The sequence below is a fragment of the Gopherus evgoodei genome, chromosome 2 (assembly GCF_007399415.2).
Source record: "Gopherus evgoodei ecotype Sinaloan lineage chromosome 2, rGopEvg1_v1.p, whole genome shotgun sequence".
NCBI classification, from domain to species: Eukaryota; Metazoa; Chordata; order Testudines; family Testudinidae; genus Gopherus; species Gopherus evgoodei.
In genome coordinates, this window is record NC_044323.1 from 10,859,443 (window position 1) to 10,883,179 (window position 23,737).

At 45.0% G+C, this 23,737-nt stretch overlaps 2 protein-coding genes across 4 annotated transcripts in view; one reads left to right on the top strand and one right to left on the bottom strand.

Annotated features, from left to right (window-relative positions):
• Positions 1 to 22,933, top strand: part of DLEC1 (DLEC1 cilia and flagella associated protein) — an 80,781-nt gene extending 57,848 nt beyond the window's left edge. For both annotated transcript variants that reach the window (XM_030549983.1, XM_030549984.1), the window contains 10 exons: positions 1,424 to 1,641; positions 4,274 to 4,423; positions 5,450 to 5,572; positions 6,273 to 6,367; positions 6,470 to 6,554; positions 8,437 to 8,631; positions 9,671 to 9,832; positions 18,086 to 18,239; positions 18,881 to 19,001; positions 20,367 to 22,933. In XM_030549983.1, coding sequence (XP_030405843.1) covers positions 1,424 to 1,641; positions 4,274 to 4,423; positions 5,450 to 5,572; positions 6,273 to 6,367; positions 6,470 to 6,554; positions 8,437 to 8,631; positions 9,671 to 9,832; positions 18,086 to 18,239; positions 18,881 to 19,001; positions 20,367 to 20,490 — 1,427 coding nt within the window. In that variant the 3' untranslated portion in view covers positions 20,491 to 22,933. The remainder of the gene's footprint in view (positions 1 to 1,423; positions 1,642 to 4,273; positions 4,424 to 5,449; positions 5,573 to 6,272; positions 6,368 to 6,469; positions 6,555 to 8,436; positions 8,632 to 9,670; positions 9,833 to 18,085; positions 18,240 to 18,880; positions 19,002 to 20,366) is intronic.
• The window catches only part of ACAA1 (acetyl-CoA acyltransferase 1), a 31,726-nt gene continuing 29,922 nt past the window's right edge, over positions 21,934 to 23,737 (bottom strand). For both annotated transcript variants that reach the window (XM_030549986.1, XM_030549985.1), the window contains one exon: positions 21,934 to 23,600. In XM_030549986.1, coding sequence (XP_030405846.1) covers positions 23,525 to 23,600 — 76 coding nt within the window. In that variant the 3' untranslated portion in view covers positions 21,934 to 23,524. The remainder of the gene's footprint in view (positions 23,601 to 23,737) is intronic.

Consider the following 23,737-nt stretch of genomic DNA (forward strand, 5'->3'; position numbering starts at 1 on the left):
CCCAAGGCTCCCGCTATCCCAGGGCTCAGGGTTATTTAAAGGGCCTGGGGCTCCCCTGCTTCTACCCCCCCGGACCTTTTAAATAGCCGCCGGAGTCCTGGAGAATACATTGGGGGGGGGGGTTTCTGGTGGCTATTTAAAGGACTGGGTGGCAGAGACAACTGGAGCCCTGGCCCTTTAAATAGCCCCCGGACCCCCCTGCTATCCCAGGGCTTTGGGGGCCCAGAGCTCCAGCCGGGAGAGCAGGGCTGCAGGGCAGGACTTGCGCTCTGGCCGGGGCTCCAGCCGGGGCAGCGGGGCTTCTCCCGCTTTGGCTGGGGCTCCAGCCAGGGCAGCGGGGCTTGTCCCGCTTTGGCTGGGGCTCCAGCTGGGGCAGCGGGGCTTGTCCCGCTTTGGCTGGGGCTCCAGCTGGGGCAGCAGGGCTTGTCCCGCTCCGGCCAGGGCTCCAGCAGGGACCGCGGGGCGGCTTGCCGCGCTCCGGCCAGGGCTCCAGCACTGACCGCGGGGTGGCTTGCCCCGCTCCAGCTGAGGCTCCAGCCGTGAGAGCGGGATTGCGGGGCAGTTTGCCACGCTCCGGCTGGGGCTCCGACCAGGAGAGCAGGGTTGCGGGGCAGCTTGCTGCGCTCTGGCTGGGACTCCAGCCGGGGCCGTGGGGCAGCTTGCCGCGCTCTGGCCGGGGCTCCAGCCAGGGCCGCGGGGCGGCTTGCCCTGCTCTGGCCGGGGCTCCAGCCGTGAGAGCGGGGCTGCGGGGCGGCTTGCCCTGCTCTGGCCGGGGCTCCAGCCGTGAGAGCGGGGCCGCAGGGCGACTTGTCCCACTCCGGCTGGGGCTCCAGCCGGGGCCGCGGGGTGGCTTGCTTCGCTCCAGCCAGGGCTCCAGCCTGTGGAGCAGCCGCACTCCCGCCAGTGCTTTGGTCAGGGGAGCGGGGCCATGGAAGACCCTGGAGCAGACTGCAGCTGGGTTAAGTAAAAAAAAATTTAAAAGGCCCTTAAGGCGCGGGGCCCGATTCCGGGGAATCGGCTGAATCGGTCTAAAGCCGAACCCGACATCAGGCACCAGCCACTGTCAGAAGACAGAATACTGAGTAGTCCCTGTATGGACATTCTTATGCATTTACTTAACAAATAAAACATTCATCATAGCTAATGCTGATAAAGATGTAGGCTGGGATCCTTGGACCTGGCTAGGCTGTGTCTAGTACAAGACCAGTGACAGGCAAAGATGGGTTTAAGTCACATTTATGCTTTTCTGATCCTTGAGGAATCACCTGACTAGTCCTGAGAGTAAAAAACTTCCACTCAGGTGCAACTTGGCATCAATGTATCCAGGTGCCATTATCTACCTAGTCCACTTTTTCTCAAGGGTCAAAAAAGCTACATATTGTTGGCCTGACTAAGATTAATAGATTTGTCCTTCTTCATTCAGACATCCGCATGGACTGGAAAACTTACAATCAAGAAAAAGATAATGAGAAGCTGGTGGACCTCTTGCTGTTTTATGGCCCTCATTTTCCTATTAAGGACATAGATGAGAATGAGATTGAGTCAAATGCTAGCACCTCAGAGACTGAAATCCTGTTAAACTGGGATAAAATCTCTAGCAGCCCAGACACCATTTCTCCAGGTTCCCTCATGACAGATGATGTAAGATCATGGCAGTCTCTTTCTTTAAACCACGTTATCAGAAAAGCTAACAGAATGTTGGGAATAAGTAAGAAAGGGATAGATAATAAGACAGAAAATATCATATCGCCTCTATATAAATCCATGCTACGTCCATATTTTGAATGCTGCATGCAGATGTGGTTACCCGATTTCAAAAAAGATATACTGGAATTGGAAAAGGTACAGAAAAGGGCAACACAAATGATTAGAAGTATACAACAGCTTCCATATGAAGAGAGATTAATAAAACTGGAACTTTTCATCTTGAAAAAGAGATGATTCAAGGGGATATAATAGAGGTCTATAAAATCATGACAGGTTTGGACAAAGTAAATAAGGAAGTGTTATTTTCTCCTTCTCGTAACAGAAGAATTAGGGGTCACCAAATGAAATTAATAGGCAGCAGGTTTAAAATAAAAGGAAGTATTTCTTCACACAATGCACAGTCAACCTGTGGAACTCCTTGCCAGAGGATGTTTTGAAGGCCACTGGGGAAGTTCCAGAAGATTGGAAGGGAGCTAATGTGTCAATTTTTAAAAAGGGTAAATGGGATGATCTGGGTCATCACAGATTTCAGCCTGACATTGATCCCAGGAATATAAAGAGCAGCTGATACGGAATTCAATTAATAAAAAATAAAGGAGAGTAATGTAATTAATGCTAATCAATGTGGGTTTATGGAGACTAGAGCCTGTCAAACTAACAATTTTTTTTTTGAGATTACAAATTTGGTTGATAAAGGTACTAGTGCTGGCATAATATACTTAGACTTCTGAAAGGCATTTGACTTGGTACCGCACAACATTTTGATTAAAATAGTAAGATATAAAATGAACATGGCACATATTAAATGGATTAAAAGCTGGCTACCTGATAAGTCTCAAAATGGAACTGTAACCAGGAAATTGTCACTGTGAGGATTTGTTTCCAGTGGAGTCCTACAGGGATCAGTTCTTTGCCCTACACTAATATTTTTATCAATGACTTAGAAGAAAACAAAATAATCACTTACTTATAAAGTTGCAGATGACACAAAAATTGTAGGAGTGGTAAATATTGAAGAGGACAGGTCACTGATTCATAGCAATCTAGATATGTTGGCAAACTAGGTGCATGAGAACTGTGCATTTTAATATGTCTAACTGTAAATGTATACATCTAGGAACAAAGACTATAGGTCAGAGTTCTGAACCAGAGGTACACAGAAGCCTTCCAGGGGTACAGCAACTCATCTAGGTATTTGCCTAGTATTGCAAGCTACATAAAAAGCACTAGCGAAGTCAATACAAACTAAAATTTCACACAGTGATTTGTTTATACTGTTCTATATACTGTACACTGAAATGTAAGTACAGTATTTATATTCCAATTGATTTATTTTATAGAATTCGGTAAAAATGAGAAAGCAAGCAATTTCACAGTAATAGTGAGCTGTGCCACTTTTGTATTTTTGTCTGATTTTGTAAGCAAGTGAGGTAAAACTTGGGGGTACGCAAGAGAAATCAGACTCCTGAAACATGTATAGTAGTCTGGAAAGGTTAGCCACTGCTGTAGGTCATACTTACAGGATGGAGGACTCTCTCCTGGGAAGCAGTGACTCTGAAAAAGATTTGGGCATCATGGTGGATAATCAGCTGAACATAAGCTCCCAGTGTGACACTGAGGCCAAAAGATGAATGCAAACCTGGGATGCGTAAACGGGAATCTTGCGTAGTAGTAGAGAAATTATTTTACCTCTGTATTTGGCACTAAGGCAACTGCGACTGGAATACTGTGTCCAGTTCTGGTGCCCTCAAGAAGGGTGTTGATGAATTGGAGAAGATTCAGAGAAGAGTGACAAGAATGGTTAAAAGATTAGAAACCATGCCTTCCAGTGATTGAGCTTAATTAAGAGGTTAAGGGGTGACTTGATTACACTCTATAAGTACCTATATGTGGAGCAAATATTAAATAAGTGGCTCTTCAATCTAGCAGAGAAAGATATAGCATGAGCCAATGGCTGGAAGATGAAGCTAGACAAAGTCTTACTGGAAATTAATAAATTTTTAATGGTAAGAGTAATTAACAATTGTTAATTTATCAAGGGTCATGGTGGATCCTGCATCACTGACAATTTTTAAATCAAGATGTGTTTTTCTAAATGATCTGCGCTAGGAATTATTTTGGAGAAGTTCTATGGCCTGTGTTATACAGGAGGGCAGACTAGATCATACTGGCCATTTCTGGTCTTAGAATCTATGAATTGGTGTCAAACCAACACTATTTTTTGTCATGTTAGGAGGTAAAGTTGTTTTGAAAACATTAATCTAGGCAGCCTTAGGGCTGGAATGCGGCTTTGCATGGTGGGCAAGACACTCCTAAGGCTCAGTCTTGCTGTCATCTGAACAGCATTGGGGTACCCCGACCTTCCATTGATTTCAGTGGGAGATCAGTCATTCAGCGCCCCCAGGAGTCACAGTGTTTAATGGGAGAAACCAGGGTTTATGCTGGAAAGTGAGACAAAATGGTATTAGCTATTTTTGTTCTCTTCTTTTGTTCTGAGAATGATGATTCTGGCCTCCTGTAGTCTGGTGCTGAATGTGTAACATTTCTTATCCTTTCATACCTGCAGGAGTCAGATGTAGACAATGAAGAGGAAGGAAGGAGTGATTCTGAAGTCTGGAGACCAGTAAATAATCAAAAGAAAATAATCTCTGTACTTATACAAGCTCATGAAGGGGTTCCTTCTGACTATCCCTACTGTATAACTCCTACACAAATGGTAAGCAGTGGCTCTTATGTGTCCTTATAGTTTGCAAATAGCCAGCGGTATAGGACTGGGGAGATGGGATAGCAAGGGAAGGTTTTTCATTGGTGCAGAGCAAGAGCAGTAGGAAAACAAAATCTTAAAGATTGGAGAGAGACTTCTGCAGGCCATAGGAAGTCAACAGGATAACAATGGTCTCCAAAAAGGCTTCCCAAGGTCCAAGAAGTTCAAGAACCAAGCTCTGAAAGCAGGTCCTTCACCCTGTGAAGAACAGGCAAGCATAACTAGCTGAGCTTGAATGCAGACCTTTCAACCTCTGGCTGTCTTCACATGCGACTCATCCTGTACAAATATACTGTATAACTCATAGTGCGTCAAAAATTAATTGATGCAAAATCAATTAGGGACCACAGTATCTAGAATAAAATACGTGCAGAAATTTGACAGGAAAAAAACATGAGAAACAATGCATTGGAAACAAAGTTATGAGAGTGTGTGTCGATACATCAAAAATTTGCACATTAATAAACTTTAAAAAAACAAACAAAAAAAACCGCCACATCTTAAATCTTGGAATAATCTAGCAGTGTCTCAATTTTCAATTCCCAAATGTAAGGAACTTCTTTGCCAAAGACTTCAAGTACAAGGTTAGATGTAATAAAAGAAAATTTTAAAGGGGTCATTTGTAAATTCTTGGAACTCAAGTTTAATTAGAAACTTAACTAAGTTCTCAAAAGATTAATTCAGTTTCTTAAAATCAATTTAGTTATTTTGGTGCAAGTGTATGCACAGACACCTTTGTTTCAGAATCAAAGTGGCTAAAATTGTGTCACATAGATTTGCATGGAAATAGTTACATTGGTTTTAATTAATATTTTGTCATTTTTGTGCAAGTCTGGGCGTAGAGCAGTGCAAAGAGATTTTTATCCATGCTTTAACTGCAAAGCTCAATACAACCTTAGATGTAGATCTGTTAAGATGCTTCCATAATGCAAAACTGCTCATTTGCTTTAGCTAAATGTCTGTATATTTTGATTCCAGGTTGTTCCTGCAGGTGGTAGTGCCTCCATTCATATTTCCTTCACTCCACTCACGTTACCCAAGCTCATTAACAAAATTGAATGCGAGGGGTATGCATTGGGTTTCATGAGTCTAGACAGCAAGGTAAATGTACTATCACAGCTAAGTAGTATTGTCAGTTCCGTTTGCTTTTTTCTGCTCTGAATGCTACTCAGTAACAGTGAAGCTATTTTATTATTTATTCCTTACAACATGGGAGGCAGGTGGTGAATTGTGATTTCTGCTACTGATTAGCTAATAACTGCGCACACAGCTCATTTATCTGAAAACACCTGTTTTTAATAAGGGAATAGGGAATTAGGAGTTAGACTCCTGAGTTCGATTCCCAGCTCACTCCATAAACTTGGTCAAGTCACCTATCTTCTGTCAGACTCTTCCCTGGTCCCTGGGAAATACAACTTACCAGCTGCTGCATAGCTTAAATAATATTTGTAAAGCACTTTGAGATCCTCAGCTGTGAAGCACAAAGTGTTATTAACTATAATATATATTTAGCAATGAAATTTTATAAAATTTTAGAAAATAGTTGCCTCCATATTAATGAGCAGCTTTCACCTAATCTAATAAGAATTTTTGTTTGCATTCAAAATGCAAATATAGCTCAGATTCTGCTATTCGTACAAAGTTTTATAGAGGTAGCATAATTTACTACAAATAATAGGCCAAACACTGCCAGAGATCATCTATGGCTGGACGGCTTTAGGAAACACCTTCTCAGATTGAGTTAGTGCTTCATCCTCGACACATTAGTTTGATCCTCATGTATTCTTCCTTTTCCTGTCAGCTTGCACAAGGGATACCTGGCAAGGTGACTCGTTCATATGGCTATGGAGTTGCACCTTTGAGAATGGACTTGCAAGCTTTTGTAAAACCTGCTCTGTAAGTACAACAGTTCTGACAGTTCACAAATTCCAGTCAACGACTAAATGAAACCAGAGACTAAGAAAAGAGTTTTAACAGCCTGTGATTCCTTACATTCAGGTTAACTGTAGAAATGGATCATGATGGAGGAATGGTGTTTCATTCCATGGCAAGTGATCTCATACCAAATCAACCCCATTCTGGAGTGAGTATCTTACATATTGCTGTATTAAGGTTTATTTAATATACTGCTCAGCTGTTACGATAATTCATGGCAACACTCACATTGCTGTAAAATAATGTTTTTACTCACCATGTCCTGGTGATGCAGTGTTAAATGTTTACTCACAATGCAATTTTTTTTTTTTTGGTAAAGTACAAACAAGGCCAGAGAAGACTAGAGTATAATTACCTATAAGCCAAGAAAGGAGATGTTATTTTAGGAAGATGGCTATTCTGTGTTGGGTTATTTTACTATAGAGATCTTTTAAGTATCAAAACAATTATTCATTTTCATGTTAAAAAAGATTCTGGTAGCAGAATGAAAGTGATTTAGCTCCCAACATGGTCTGTGAATTTTGGTGATTCACAAAGTCCTATCATATTATATTATACCTATTGTACTTAGATTTCCAGAAAGCCTTTGACAAAGTTCCTCACCAAAGGCTGTTACGTAAATTAAGCTGTCATGGGATAAAAGGGAAGGTCCTTTCATGGACTGAGAACTGGTTAAGAGACAGGGAAAAAAGGGCAGGAATTAATGGCAAATTCTCAGAATGGAGAGGGGTAACTAGTGGTGTTCCCCAAGGGTCAGTCCTAGGACCAATCCTATTCAATTTATTCATAAATGATCTGGAGAAAGGGGTAAAAAGTGAGGTGGCAAAGTTTGCAGATGATACTAAACTGCTCAAGATAGTTAAGACCAAAGCAGACTGTGAAGAACTTCAAAAAGATCTCACAAAACTAAGTGATTGGGCAACAAAATGGCACATGAAATTTAATATGGATAAATGTAAAGTAACACACATTGGGAAAAAAAAAACCAACTATACATACAATATGATGGGGGCTAATTTAGCTACAATGAGTCAGGAAAAAGATCTTGGCGTCATTGTGGATAGTTCTCTGAAGATGTCCACGCAGTGTGTAGAGGCGGTCAAAAAAGCAAACAGGATGTTAGGAATCATTAAAAAGGGGATAGAGAATAAGACTGAAAATATATCATTGCGCTTATATTAATCCATGGTACGCCCACATCTCGAATACTGTGTACAGATGTGGTCTCCTCACCTCAAAAGAGATATATTGGCACTAGAAAAGATTCAGAAAAGGGCAACTAAAATGATTAGGGTGTTGGAGAGGGTCCCATATGAGGAAAGATTAAAGAGGCTAGGTCTCTTCAGCTTGGAAAAGAGGAGACTAAGGGGGGATATGATAGAGGTTTATAAAATGAGTGGTGTGGAGAAAGTGGATAAGGAAAAGTTATTTACTTATTCCCATAATACAAGAACTAGGGGTCATCAAATGAAATTAATAGGCAGCAGGTTTAAAACGAATAAAAGGAAGTTCTTCACGCAGCACACAGTCAAGTTGGGGACCGCCTTTCCTGAGGAGGTTGTGAAGGCTAGGACTATAACAGGGTTTAAAAGAGAACTGGATAAATTCATGGTGGTTAAGTCCATAAATGGCTATTAGCCAGGATGGGTAAGGAATGGTGTCCCTAGCCTCTGTTTGTCAGAGGATGGAGATGGATGGCAGGAGAGTCATCACTTGATCATTGCCTGTTAGGTTCACTCCCTCTGGGGCATCTGGCATTGGCCACTGTCGGTAGACAGATACTGGGCTAGATGAACCTTTGGTCTGACCCGGTCCGGCCGTTCTTATGTTATCAAATTTTATTTTTAAACCTTTATTATATTTTTATGTTTTAATCAAGAGATTCTGAAGCATACACAATGAAAAAAGAAAGTGGTTTGGGGCAGGATCCTCCAAATCTCAGATGCTATGGAATAGCTCGAGAGACTAGAAAGCCTTCAAGCCTCTGGAGGGGATTCAGATTGAAAGTAGTTTAATACATTCTCCTTCAGGTTTTGACAGAATCAGTCATTACTCACAACCTGAAACTCACCAATTCCACAGAGGCTCCTCTGCACTTCAGGATTCTTCTATCTGTGCCCTTCACTGTGTCCAGTATCGACCCCAACAGGAGCCTGAAAACATCCCACAGCGACAGGGAGGAGCAAGGGAAGCAACTTCTACTTCATCCACAGCAAAACATGCTAGTAGGTTCAAAAAGGCGCCTCGGGTCCGGACAGCTTAGGGCTTGTCAACCCAGTGCATTAATCAGCACTAGAGGGCTGTAAATTCTAGTGCACACTAATTGGCCCATATGGACCCTGCTAGCATGCACTGGACATTCCTTAGTGTGTGTTAATGTAGTACTATTTCAGCAGGGACTAGTGTCTACTCTGGTACCACTAGAATTTACACCTCTCTAGTGCAGATTAATGCACCATGTAGACAAGCCCTTAGGAATTAGTATACTAACATGGCCTAGGTGAACTGCAAAGCTTTGGGGAGAAAGGAAAAACACAATTGTACAATGGTGCTTGTTACACTGTTCTTATTGGCAATGCCCCATTGAAGTCACTTTGCAGGAAGTACTAAATCAGTATCAGAATATCAGAATGATAAATGTATTTACAAAATATTTGGCTTTCTACTCTTCCTTTCAAGGCCTGAGCTTCCTGTGTGCAATTCCTATACAAAGTAACAGAGGAAGGCAGAAGAATCCTATTTCGTTTTAGGTGTATGTGCTGGTGGCAGGAAACAGTCACTCAGCAAAGAATGAAATAACTCAGATGCACTTTAAAAATGTATTTATCATTTTTAAATCTACACTGCAACAGGGGCAGACAGGGCTTGATTCTGACCACATACTTCTATGCATAAGCATAACCATTAACTCCACGGAAGGCAATGGAATTACTTTTGTAAAATTGGCATTAGGGAGAGGAGAATCTGGAGAATTCAGGATCTTAAACTTGTGGGTTTTTCTCTTCATATTTTAAAGCGTTGCAGTTCACCTTTCACTCTGTTTTAGTGCACTTGCCTTTAGGAAATAGTTCTGGATTTTGAAAAAAATTTCAAGATTTTTTTTTACCTTTGCCTTGTTGTACAGGATCCCATGGGATTTTGGACACTGGCGTGGTTTTGTTGGGTTATGATGGGAATGTGTGCTCTGGGGCGGGGCTGTTGGGCAGCTTTTACTGTGGATTTCCTACAGTTACTTCACGCATTTTCATCTGAATTCCCCCCCAGGTGAAAGTGTCCTTTCACACAACTCTGGAGTTACTTACATATCAGAATCTGCCAGCTGACCAGCTGCTCTCGGGAATCAAAGTGCTCCAGTTTGAGAATGGAGACAGGAAAGTGGAATTCAGTAAAAATCTGGTTATTGAATACAGTAACAGAACAACCCAGGTAACAAGCACTGGAAAACAAAAGTAACTCTAAAAACGTACGTTCATGATGCACCTTTAGTACAGAATGATGTTCAATTATTTTTCATAATTTACCCACCACTGAAATACAACTGCTTCTAGGGTAAAGTATGCCAACTAACCACTAATGAACAGCAGCACTGCACAAAAGTAATAGCTTTGAACTAAAACTGCAGGGGATCCTCAGGATAACAGACTGTTAATCTCAGTATGGCGGTTCAGTTCAGAGTCCCATAAGTTCTTTGATTGTACAGCAGGAAGGCCTAGACTTCACATTTCAACCAAAAGACAGCACCATCCAATGAGACTTTGTCCCTTGACACCACGCTGAGGCATTGGCTCAGTACTGACTGACTGAGAGTGCTAGCGACTGAGAGTTTGGCTACACTTGCAGCTGTACAGCGCTGAGAGTTAAACCTGTCTTCGTACAGCTGAGTAGGAAAAGCGCTGCAGTGTGGCCACACTGACAGCTGCCAGCGCACTGCACACTGTCGTGGCCAAATTTGCAGCATCTGCAGCGGCATTGGGAGCGGTGCATTATGGGCAGCTATCCCAGCGTTCAAGTGGCTGCAACATGCTTTTCAAAAGGGTGGGGTGAGGTGGAGTGTGACAGGGAGCGGGGGGGAGAGTGTGTGTATTTTTGGAGCCGACACTGTGTCAACTCCCTGCCTTGCAAGTTCCGACCCCTTCTCCCACCCCCTCTCACTCACTGAAAGCAAATAGCCCTCTGTTTTCTTCCTCACAGATCAGATGAGCAGCTGCTCCGAAATGCCCTCCCCTCCCCTGCCCGCCGTGCTGCTTCTCTCCTCAAGCCCCTTCCTTCCCCCTCTCTTCAAGCAAACACTAGCTGTGGGCGTTCCAAAGGGAGCTCCCTGCCTCTGCTCGAGCGAACAGGAGCAGTGTTTGTTTTTTTGATAAGCAGGTCCTGGAGTCCAGAGTTCACAACAAAACAGACAGTAATCTTTACTTTAAAGAATTATGGGAAGGTTCCAGAGGTCAGTTACAGCGTAGTAAGATTATGCCCTGTTTACACTGGCACCCCAGCGCTGCAGGAGCAGCGCTATACTCTTTATTCCTCTCGTCGAGGTGGAGTACAAGCAGCACTGTAGCCAGGGAGATACAGCGCTGTATGTGCCTTGCCAGTGTGGACAGGATGTGAGTTACAGTGCTGTAAAGCCACCACCAGCGCTGTAACTCTCAAGTGTAGCCAAGGCCTCAGTTACCAGAATCACCTCCTGCAACAGTATTTCTTGGAGGTCTCTCACAGCTGCTTAGCTAAACGGGATGGAATATGATCACAGCCCACACAGTTTAAAACTGACCTCTTCTAGACTGAAGGCTATACAAAATATAGACCTTACGCAGTTTCAGTACTGTGCAGAATTTTTTCATTCAAGGTATGTCTAGGGTTTTCCTCACTGTGGTATTTAAGATATGGACAACATAAGGATAATTCTAGGCAACCTGTGTAAAAAACAAATTTGCAACAATGTGCCAGATACAGCTCTAAAGAAGGAAGGGAAACTAGAGTGAAATGTAATGTCTGTATCTTCATACAACAGTCAGAAGTTAACCAGAATGTACAATGAATATTACCTTACTGAGGACATACAATGGCCATTCTGAAAACACAACGCAGCACATTTTACTGTCATAATAGGTCATAGGCTTAAATGAAGTCTGAACTGTAGAGTGTAATCTGTAATATAGCTCTTCCCATGGCTAAGCCAGCATCTGAGAAACTAAGGTCTGGTTTACACTATGTCATTCAGGGGTATGAAAAATCTACATCACTGAGCAACGTAGTTATAGCAACCTAATCCCCCTTGTAGACAGCATTATGTCAACAGAAGAGCTTCTCCCGCCGATATAGCTACCATCTCCTGAGAGGTGGATTAATTCTGCTAACGGGAGAGCTCTCTACTGGCAGTTTAAAGTGTTTTCATTTTTAAAGCAATACAGTAGCACCGCTGTGCCAATGCACTGTTTTAAGTGTAGGCTTGCCCAAAATAATGTTCATTTCTTCTTCAAGTGCTTGCTCATATCAATTCCAATTTGGTGTGCGTGTGCTGCGTGCACATTCGTTGGAAGACTTTTTACCCTAGCAACACTCGGTGGGTCGGCTGGGTGCCCCCTGGAGTGGCGCCGCTATGGCACCGGATATATACCCCTGCCGACCCAGCTACCCCTCAGTTCCTTCTTACCGCCCGTGTCGGTCACTGGAACAGTGGAGCACGGCTTAGCTGACCTCCACTTCCCTAGCTACTCGTAGTTCTTCATTCATTATTGTGTAGATAGTTGTAAACTTTTTATATAGTTATACTTAGTTTATCTGTTTATAGCATAGTTAGTGTAATATAGTTCAGAGGGGTTCGGGGATTAGCCCCTTCCCTGCACCCGGTGCCAGGGCCCATGCCCGGTTCACCGGGTTTCAAACCGTGCTTGGCCTGTCGCAAGCCGATGCCGACAGGAGATCCACACGACTCCTGTCGAAGTGCCTCGGGGAATCGCACCTGACAGCTAAGTGTCACATTTGCAAGGCTTTCAAGCCACGAACAAAAAAGGAGTGGGACTTCAGACTTAAACAGCTCCTCATGGAGGCGGCTCTCACTCCTCTGCCTTTGGCACCGAGCGCTGGCCAATCGGCGGGCAGAAGCGCCTCCTCAGCACCGGACCGTGCTGGTACTGCCAAGGCCTCTCGGCACCGGCTGTCGCCAGCAACGAAGTTGGCTCCACACCGCTCCCTCTCCCCGAGGTCGAGAAAGACTAAGACTCCTGCTGCTTCTGTGCCACCTGCACCGCAGCCAGAGAGCTCGTCTAAGTTGGATCGCCCAGCGCCGACACCCGCCGTGGCACTGACAACGTCGGCACCGTTGATTCCGGTCCCACAAGGGCCGTCGAGTCCGGCGCCTGTTAGCTCCCTGGCGCGAGCCACGGTAGAGCTTACTATCCCATCCACGCCAGAAATGTTCTCAACGGCAAGGGATCTGATTGCCATGACAGAGTCGATGCTGCCTCTACCCCCAGCACCGCCGGGGCGGGTTGTACAGTCTTATCAAGGCCGGCTTGCCTATAGACCACCTTCTGTCAGCACAGCGGACCAGCACCATTCACGATCAGAGTCTCGCAGACGTTCTAGGTCCCGACGGCACTCCTGACGCCGCTCGCAGTCCTGGCACCGTTCTCCTCCTCGGTACCGGTCGCACTCGCAGCACTGGTCGGTATCCCGTTCGCTAGGCCGCTACTCTTGGCACCGTTCCAGCTCCCGGCACCGTTCCAGGCACTGTGACTCCCGTAGCCGCTCCCGACGTCGAGCCTCGAGATCTCGGTTGACTTCCCGGCACTGCTCCGGTCGCAGGTCCAGATTTCGTTCCCGGTACTGGTATGCCTCCCGGTACTGGTCTCCGGTGCTGAGTACAGTAAGGTCCACTAGAGACAGGAACTCTGCCCAGGGCTTCTCTGCTCCTTCATGGCCATCCAGACACACTTCAGTGTCATCCCACATGGACAGCTCTTATGCTCAGGACCACGATTCGGATGTGCCCACCGGAGTCTTTCAAGAGGCCCAGACCCAGGACCAAGGCCCACATCAGTGGTCCCTCTGGACACCTTGGGCGTACCACCAGGCCCAAGGTGTTCCAGTAGTTCCGTCTCGCTCTGCCCCATCAGAGCACCGAGTGCCAGAGGCAACAGCTAGCCATCCCCCTCCGGCTGGTACGGAGGAAGCACCAGTCCACCCACCGGTCTCCCCGGTCCCACTGGAGCAGGAGGTTGCCCAAGAGCAAGAGGCCACACAGGACCCACTCGTCCCCGGCATCTCCACTTCCTCTTCTCCAGATGAAGCGGTGGCAGAAACATCCTCCTCAGGCCCTCCTCCAATCGACCTGAGAGCCCATCAGGACCTCCTCAGGAGGGTAGCACTCAATATGAACCTCCAGGTGGAGGAGGTCCCAGAGGTAGAGGACCCGGTAGTGAGCATTCTGTCGGCGGATACCCCCACCAGAGTGGCCCTACCGTTTATTCGGACCATCCAAGCCAATGCCGACACTATATGGCAATCTCCAGCCTCTATTCCTCCTGCGGCCAGGGGAGTTGAGCGTAAATACATGGTACCCTCTAGGGGGTATGAGTATTTGTATGTCCATCCTCCTCCCTGCTCACTAGTCGTTCAGTCCGTTTATAAGAGGGAGCACCATGGCCAACAGGCGCCAGCCCCGAAGTCGAAAGAAGCTAGGCGAATGGACCTGCTCGGCCGCAAAGTGTACTCGGCAGGTGCCCTACAGCTCCGGGTGGCAAATCAACAAGCTCTGCTCAGCCACTATAATTACAACACCTGGGCGGAGGTGCGGAGGTTTACGGAGCTACTCCCTCAAGACTCCCACCAATGGTTCGCTGCTTTCTTGGAGGAAGGGAAAAAGGTGGCCAGAACTTCCCTCCAGACCTCGCTAGATGCAGTCGACTCAGCAGCCAGGACTCTGGCCTCGGAGGTTGCCATCAGACGCATCTAATGGCTGCAGGTTTCCAACCTCCCACCGGAGCTGCAGTATACAATCCAGGACTTGCCGTTTGATGGTAAAGGTCTCTTCTCTGAAAAGACTGACCCTAGACTGCAAAGCCTGAAGGACAGTAGGGTCATAATACATTCTCTAGGCATGCATACGTCAGTGACCTAACGCAGGCCTTTCCGTCCCCAGCCTCACCGCCTGTACTTTGTGCCTAGACAGAGACAAGACTTTAGCAGACGGCGCAGACGAGGTGGGCGTAGACGCCAGTCAGGACCCCAAGGGGGCCAAAACCAAGGTCCCTCGAAACCACCAGTGGGACCAAAATCCAACTTTTGAAGGTGCGCCCAAGGATGGCGCATCAGTTACAGGCCAGGATCCTTTTCCTCCCTTCTCCAACTGTCTCTCCTACTTCCTCCTGGCGTGGAGTTAACCTCAGATCTCTGGGTCCTACGCATGGTGGAATATGGATACCACCTCCAATTTGTTTCAGCCCTGCCCTCCCACCCTTCAATCCCGTCCCTCTTCAGGGACCCCTCTCGCGAGCAATTCCTCTTGCAAGAGGTGCGGACGCTCCTCGCTATGGGAGCGATAGAGGAGGTACCAAAGGACAAAAAGGGCAAGGGGATTTACTCCCGTTATTTCTTAATCCCCAAGTCGAAGGGAGGTCTCAGACCTATCCTAGACCTGCGAGGACTCAACTAGTTTATGATAAAGTTGAAGTTCCGCATGGTATCCCTGGGGACCATTATCCCGTCCTTGGATCCTGGAGACTGGTATACTGCCCTTGATATGAAGGACGCGTACTTTCACATCGCCATTTTTCCTCCGCACAGGAGGTACCTTCACTTCGTTGCCGACTGTCAGCACTTCCAGTTTATGGTCGTGCCCTTTGGCCTTTCTGTGGCCCCAAGGGTATTTACAAAGTGTATGGCCATAGTAGCTGCATATCTCCGCCGACGTCGGATACACGTTTTTCCGTATTTGGACGATTGGCTCATCCGAGGAGCCTCCGAGACACAAGTCACCCAGCATGTGGGCATCGTCAAGGACCTATTCATACGTCTAGGCCTGATGATCAATATGGAGACATCCGTTCTGGTTCCCATGCAGAGGTTAGACTTCATAGGAGCTACCCTGGACTCCAATCTAGCCAAGGCCTACTTACCACAGCCGTGGTTTCAGGCAATGGCAACAATCACCCGTGGTCTACAGAATTTCCCGACGACCTCGGCTCGCATTTGTCTCAGTCTCCTAGGTCACATGGCTGCCTGCCCGTTCGTGACCAAATATGCCAGACTCCGCCTCCATACTCTTCAAACTTGGCTCAACTCGGTATACCTCCCTGGCAGGGACCCAATAGACAAGATAGTCATCATTCCCCCGGGCACTCTAGGCTCCCTAGATTGGTGATTGACTCCCTCCCTGGTGTGTGCAGGGCTGCCGTTCCATCCGCCCCAACCCTCAATGTCCCTGATGACAGACGCGTCATCTCTCGGCTGGGGTGCTCACCTCAGATGCCTTCATACTCAAGGCCTCTGGTCATCTCAGGAACTGGCGCTACACATAAATGTCCAAGAGCTGAAAGCAGTCCGCCTGGCATGCCAGGCGTTCCAGCAACATTTACAAGGCCGTTGTGTCTCAGTGTTTACAGACAACACAATGACCATGTATTACATAAACAAACAGGGAGGGACTCGATCTTCCCCCCTTTGTCAGGAGACCATCCGACTCTGGGACTTTTGCATAGCCCACTCGATAGACCTGGTAGCGTCCTTTCTCCCAGAGGTTCGGAACACTCCTGCGGATCAACTGAGCAGGTCCTTCCTGTGCCACGAGTGGTTGATACACCCGGATGCTATTCATTCGGTTTTCCAGAAGTGGGGATTTCCCCACATAGACCTGTTCGCTTCCCATGCGAACAGGAAATGCCAGATGTTCTGCTCCTTCCAGGGTCTTTCACTGGGATCAATCTTGGATGCATTCGTAATGCCATGAAAGAACGGGCTGCTCTATGCCTTCCCACCGTTCCCGCTGGTTCACAAGGTCCTGCTAAAACTCCGCAGGGACAGAGCGCACCTAATCATGATCACTCCAGCGTGGCCCAGGCAACACTGGTACACCACGCTGCTCGACCTTTCGATAGCCAATCCAATTACCCTGCCACTCCACCCAGACCTCATAACTCAGGACCCCGGCAGTCTTCGCCACCCAGACCTGCAGGCCCTTCACCTCACGGCATGGCTGCTGCGTGGCTAAACCAGTCAGAGTTGCGTTACTCTGCCTCAGTACAACAAGTACTCCTGAGTAGCAGGAAGTCTTCCACTCGGTCAACGTATCTGGCCAAGTGGAAGCGTTTCTCCTGCTGGTGTGGAACGCAGAATGTTACTCCCACTGAGGTCTCGATCCCTACCATCTTGGACTACCTCTAGTCTCTTAAGCAGCAGCGCCTGGCGGTATCTTCATTGAGGGTGCACGTGGCGGCCATCTCTACCTTCCACCCAGGGGAGAGTGGCCACTCCGTGTTCTCGTACCCTATAGTTACTAGATTTCTCAAGGGCCTGGAACGCCCAAGTACACCGCCCCGCCCCAACATGGGACCTCAACCTGGTTCTAACCAGACTTATGTCTGCCCCATTTGAGCCACTGGCAACATGCTCGTTGCTATACGTGTCCTGGAAGACAGCTTTTCTCATAGCCATTACATCGGCCAGACAAGATTCCGAGCTTCGTGCTCTCACGGTGAACCCACCGTATACTGTGTTTCACAAGGACAAGGTGCAGTTGCGACCACACCCAGCATTCCTCCCTAAGGTGGTTTCCGCCTTTCATGTTAACCAGGACATCTTTCTCCTGGTCTTCTTCCCGAAGCCACACTCATCACGACAGGCACAACAACTGCACTCCCTGGACGTCCGTAGAGTGCTCGCATTTTATATTGAGCGGACAAAACCATTTCGTAAAACACCCCAGCTCTTCGTCGCAGTGGCGGACAGAATGAAGGGTCTCCCTGTCTCATCCCAGAGAATTTCATCTTGGGTGATGGCGTGCATCCGTGCTTGTTATGGCTTGGCTCACGTTCCCTTGAGCCACCTCACCGCGCATTCTACCAGGCCTCAGGCTTCGTCTGCCACCTTCCTGGCTCGTGTACCTATCCAGGAGATATGTCGTGCAGCTACCTGGTCTTCGGTCCACACCTTCACTTCACCTTATGCTCTGGTTCAACAGTCCAAAGATGATGTAGCCTTTGGCTTAGCAGTTTTGCATTCTGCAACATCTCACTCCGACCCCACCGCCTAGGTAAGGCTTGGGAATCATCTAATTGGAATGGATATGAGCAAGCACTCGAAGAAGAAAAGACAGTTACTCACCTTTATAACTGTTGTTCTTCGAGATGTGTTGCTTATATCCATTCCACACCTGCCCTCCTTCCCCATTGTCGGAGTAGCCGGCAAGAAGGAATTGAGGGGTGACTGGGTCGGCAGAGGTATATAGCCAGTGCCATAGCGGCGTCACTCCAGGGGTGCCCAGCCGACCACCGACTGTTGCTAGGGTAAAAAGTCTTCCGACGAACGTGTACGCAGTGCGCGCACACCTAATTGGAATGGATATGAGCAACACATCTCGAAGAACAACAGTTACAAAGGTGAGTAACCGTCTTTTCTTTTTGGACAAAGATATGGAATGTTGTTGTTGGTTTTTAACTCCCTTCCTCTCTCGTATTCTTCCAGCTCGTGCCAGTGACTGCATACCTTACTGTCCCAACACTGGAGCTCTCTTGTGAGACAGTGGATTTTGAGACCTGCTTTGTAGACCAGACTAGGACAGAAGATGTCTCTCTGTTAAACAGGAGCAGATGCAGAAGTTACTGGACTGCTTTACTGGGTACTAAGCCTGTGCAATAGATTCCCTTTGTTGTAAGAGGCTAACGCTTGTTTTAGTGTTCTGCTTTAGTAAGACGAGTACAACATGCTGACAATCTTTCTGTAAGAATCAGGTCAGGTTCTGATCTCACTATTTTTTACTCCAGTGTTTCTTCACTGACTTCAGTAATTACTTCAGATGTACACCAGAGAATAGAATCAAACCCACCATATTTATTAATCTTTCTTTTCTAACTTAAGGCCTGATCCTAAGAGGAAGTGAGCACCAGCAACTCCCACTGACTTCAGCCGGCGCTTGCTTCTAATGAGGTTAATGGCAGAATGCCCATTTACTTCAGCTGGAGCAGGACTAACCATTTTATTTTGCCATTTACAACTGCCACCACCCCAGCTTGCTCTGCCAATGAAAATGTAGACTTGTCAAATGCATGTGACAATACCAGACAATTTTTCATTGGCAAGTCAGGAGATATATTGTTTACTTATATGAATACTGTGTTATACACAACACTGTGGAAGTTGAGAAAAAACTAGCAGGGATTTGTAGGGGATTTTAATGCATGACAGTTTTTGTTAGTAAGAGTTAGGCTAGCTGTAAGACTCTTATATCATGTCAATCGATATTTTCATTCTTTGCTGCAGACCAACAGGAACAGCATAACAACATGGAAATATTTTCCATCTGCCCCACTCATGGAATTCTTGAGGCACATGAAGCCAGCTTACCCACCAAAGCAACTTTAAAAATCAGTTTTACCGCAAGGTACAGTAAGAGAACAGAAGTTACCCCAGCATGTGCCTCCACCAAACAGCTGCCCAATTCTTTGCATCATAGCGTTGTCTGTGAGGGTCAGAGAAGAGAACAACAGTGGTTTTGCTCTTCTGATAATCCAAGAACCAGTTTTTTCCTCTAAAATTATCAGCCATTATGTAGCTGAATTATTGAGACATTCAGTCAATAGAGGCCCATTTACACATGGGCATGCATTTTAATATAGCTGTACTGCGCAGTTCCTGCACGTATCTGGACAAACAGGATTTAGACATCTTATTTCCCATTTGCCCATGCACTCACAGTCACAGTACAATGAATGCCCAAATCAAGGTACACGCTTTTTCACGCAAACACCAGGCAATAATGTTTTGTAAATATTAGCATGAATTTATCATTAGAGTTCAGAGGCACCCCACTGAGCTCTTGTTTCTGTGCTGGTGCTACAAACTGCTGTGCATGGACAATATCAGAGCCCTCTGGTTGTCACCTTAGATTTTAAATTCCTTATCAGAAGGGCTCATATCCTACCTATAGTGTCCAACAAGTGCTCAGGAAAGTTGAACTCTTATTGTTCAGTATAGTATTCTTTGAAGTCACACTAAGAAGCTTACCCCACTGCCTCTACATGCTGAACTGGCCAGGAACAGCAAACCGCGGCCACAGGGAGCTGCGGGAGGCTGTGCCTGCGGACGGTCAACATAAACAAAATGTCTCGTGGTCTGCCAGCAGACTACCCTGATGGGCCACGTGCCGAAGGTTGCCGACCCCACTCTAGATCTAGAATTCACACTTACCACAAGCTACAAGTTAACCAAAACTACACTTACTGTAAATGTTTGCCTAAAGCTAGCATTCAGTTGACTGCCTCCTGCCCTATTAGAACCAATGGGAAAATGTTCTCCTCTAACTTCTTGCCTTTTCCATAGGACAACGACTCACCTGGAGAAAGCTCAGCGTCATTCCCTACCATCACAATAATACTTGTCATTTAGAGATTTATAAAAATGTAACTACACAACAAAAAGAATATTGAAGCTTTCCTTCCAACCACCACATTAACACATTCTACATCATATATACTATTAGGTAAGACACTGTTAAAAAGCATACTGGTACCCAGTTACACGTGATGTGAGGGTATATGAAACTGAGCCAGGCTATAGTAGTCAAAACTCGCTATTCCCATAAGGAAAACAAAGTTAACTTCTGCAGTATCAGATAGTTGGCAAGCACAACAAATGTCAGAGGACAGCGTCATTCTTCCCTTCCCAGACCCCTTAAAGAACTGTGCTATATTCTTGCATGTAGTAGAATGGCAAACTAACTGAACTGTCTTCTCCTTTTGTATTTTAGGAGTAACGTGGAATATGAAACTACAGTGACTGTTTTTGGAATGCTGGGAGAAAAGCCCTGCAAACTACAGATCAGAGGCAGAGGATCTTACGATGAGAAATATGAAGATCTCCGCTTAATATAAGAGAAACAGTATAGATTAGGTGTCAGTATAGATAAGGTGTCATTCTTGGCTATTGAAGTCACTGGAAGTTACATATGTATACTGAATGGCACTATTTAAACTACATTGCCTATATTTTCTTGTACTTGAGATTTAAATAAAAATTTTAGTTTTAAAATACATTCCAAGTAATGTATAACAAAGAATTTTACTGAACTATGAAAATTGTCTACTGGACAAATCCCATTTAACAGGTGTTGAATCAAAGTAGTATGTGTTGAGTTTTATCGTTACCTTTTATTGGCATATGCCCATGGATACGTCCAAGGTATCTGTTTTTACAAAGCAGGGCAATTTTAAAAGAACTGTGAAGGAGGCTTCTGTAACTGTTTAGTTTGCTCCTTGGTTTAAAAGTAAGTCAGCCGTTAATTCCACATTATAATAGTTAGGTACAAACTAGAGTCAGAAACAGTGAACCAGACCATCATTCTGACTGCCTCAGTTTCTTTCAGTGCCTTGTAATATGAAAGTCAATGGGAGCTGGGTATCTATATTCCTTAGGCACCTTTAAAAAAATACCAACCTAAACGTTTAACTAGTAAGTGTCTGGGAGTTGGTCATGGCCCCTATCCCTGCAACTGCAGAAGGGGGATCCCATCCCACTTCATTTTCTTACCCTCCCTTGGTTCCCACCTACTCACACTTTCCTGTTTACAGTAGTAGCAATAAAACTGAAAGTCAGTCTGATATTCCCATTTCTGAGAGCATAACAGTTTCCCACCCTCATCTTGCAACAAAAGTATTTTGCAGGCAGTTGTGGGGAATCTTTGTTGGCAAAGAGCAGAAATAGAAGTAGTTTTAGTAAATGTCAGACAGGTTTGTTCAAGCAATCAGAATCCCATTTATCCATAAAAACCTGGGCCAGAATTTTCAGATGTGGGCATGAGAAGTGAGGCATCTCATAGACTTTTTAAGGTCAGAAGGGATGATTGCGATCATCTAGTCTGACCTCCTGCATATCACAGGCCATAGAACCTCACCCACCCCCTATTGTAATACACCCATAACCCTCTGGCTGAGCTACTAAAGTCCTCAACTAATGAGTTAAAGACTTCAAGTTATGGAGAAGTCACCATTTATTCTAGTTTAAATCAGAAAGTGGCTCCTTCCCTATGCTGCAAAAGGCAGCGAAAACCCCTCCCTGTCCAGGGTCTCTGCCAATCTGACCTGGAAGAAAATTCCTTCCTGACCCAAAATATGGCTATCAGTTGAACCATGACTATGTCAGCAAGACCACCAGCCAGACACCTGGGAAAGAATTCTCTCTGCTTTGATTTAGATGAGTTACTACAGTCTAATTTTTCCAGAGACAGGAACTGTCCCTCTGATTTCAGTGTCTCACTTTTTAGTTTAGTGGGTTTTTTCCCCATTAATGGGGAAGGAATATCAAAAATTCAGCCCATCTTTAACGGTGGCCTTTAATTACTGATCCTTATTTTTCGAATATAGCAATTACATTCAAGTACACAATTATGTTAAAGTGGATAACCAAGAAACAAGACAACTTTTCAGCTTGCCTTGCTGATTTAAACATTTCTAAAGTAATGTCAGATGATAGTAAATGCATTTCCTTTTAAAACAGTTAGCACTAGGAGTTTAAATGGTCTTTTGAAGCTAGTAACTAAATCCATTTATTCATGTCTGTGTATCAGTGACATCATAGCAGAATTTTTGGAAGCCTTCACAATCTATCACTAACTTCTGGCAGCTAACCTTCCAGTGATCTGCCACACATCATCCATCTCCTTTCTGATCATCCCTTACTATGATAACCCGCCACCACTCCTTCCATAATAACTGTCTCAAGGTTATCTCCAACTCTACGCCTAATGTAACCAGAGTACATTAGCCTGCTACTGAAGATAGCATATAAGGGAAATGGTTGTATAATACAAAAAGTATGTCTTTACACTGGTAATACAACTATACTGACTCATGGAGAATGCTACTGATATTCACTTAGTGTTACAAGTGCCAAAATCAGTCCTATATTAGGGTACTGAGATACAAAATGCGCTTGTATTAAACGTTAATTCAGAAAAAAGACTGATTTTTTTTAGAAGTCACAAAACAAGCTAAAATTCAATAAAAATGCTGTAAAGTTAAGAATGGAATGGTCGGCTTTTATTTCACAATTACGAGTTTTGGCAGCCTGTCCAACCCTTCTCTATCTTTTATTTCATCATTCTCATTTACAAGAAAAATATTATTTATGAATGGATAAACTCGTATACAATTCCATCTACTCTGCCCAAATTTGTTTAGTAGAAAAACATGGGAGTTTTTTTAATAAAAAAACCACACACACACTGGGCATGGGGACCAATTGATGAGCCATAAAGGATAGTTATAACCTGAATGTAATCAGTCAGGCTGTTGGTGAAATACCATGGTGTAACCACTTTAAAAAACAAACATTTTCATTGTTACTATTGATTGAATCAATCGTCCCAGGATGATCCCTTAAAAACTTTATCATTAGGAAGTAAAAACTCTACATATATAATGTGTTGGAAAAATTGCTCCATGTGCATCAACATTTAGTTGTGTAGGCAACTATACCTTAACATCTGTCTTTAAAAAAAAGCAAGACCCATATTAACTTCATCTTTATGAATTATAGCCCTGATCCCTTCATTCCACATGAGTAATTTTACATATGAGTACCACTGAATCCAGTGGGATTATTCACATGCATATGAATTGGGGCCTCTATTTTTAAGATCAAAACTGGCTTAATTGAGCTCATCTATGTCCCCTGGCATTTGGGCACCTTAGCTTTGAAGCAGCCACCAAGCTCGTTTCCTCCCATCCCAAAGTATTTCAGGATACAGTGCACATAAATTTATACCCTTTAGACATTTGTGCCTAAAATCAGTAAACAAGATCCATTAAACAAAAATTCCTGAACCCACTTGAATTTTTACAATGCAAATTATTCATTATCATTGGAGAATGAAGAGTCAGATGCTGTGCTTCTCTTGTACAATGGAATTCACTTTCCTGGGTATTCAAATACTGCTGCAGCTCCCATACCAGTTCCAATGCACATGGATACAACACCATACGCTCTGGAACAAAACAAGTTAGTGTGTGGTTAGAAACAATAACTCTGGTTCTAGACTGCCTGAAAAAAATCTGTGAATAAATTTATACTGCCCACAAACCTGAAGGGTGGCTTAGATACACCAAGATTCTAATTCAGGAA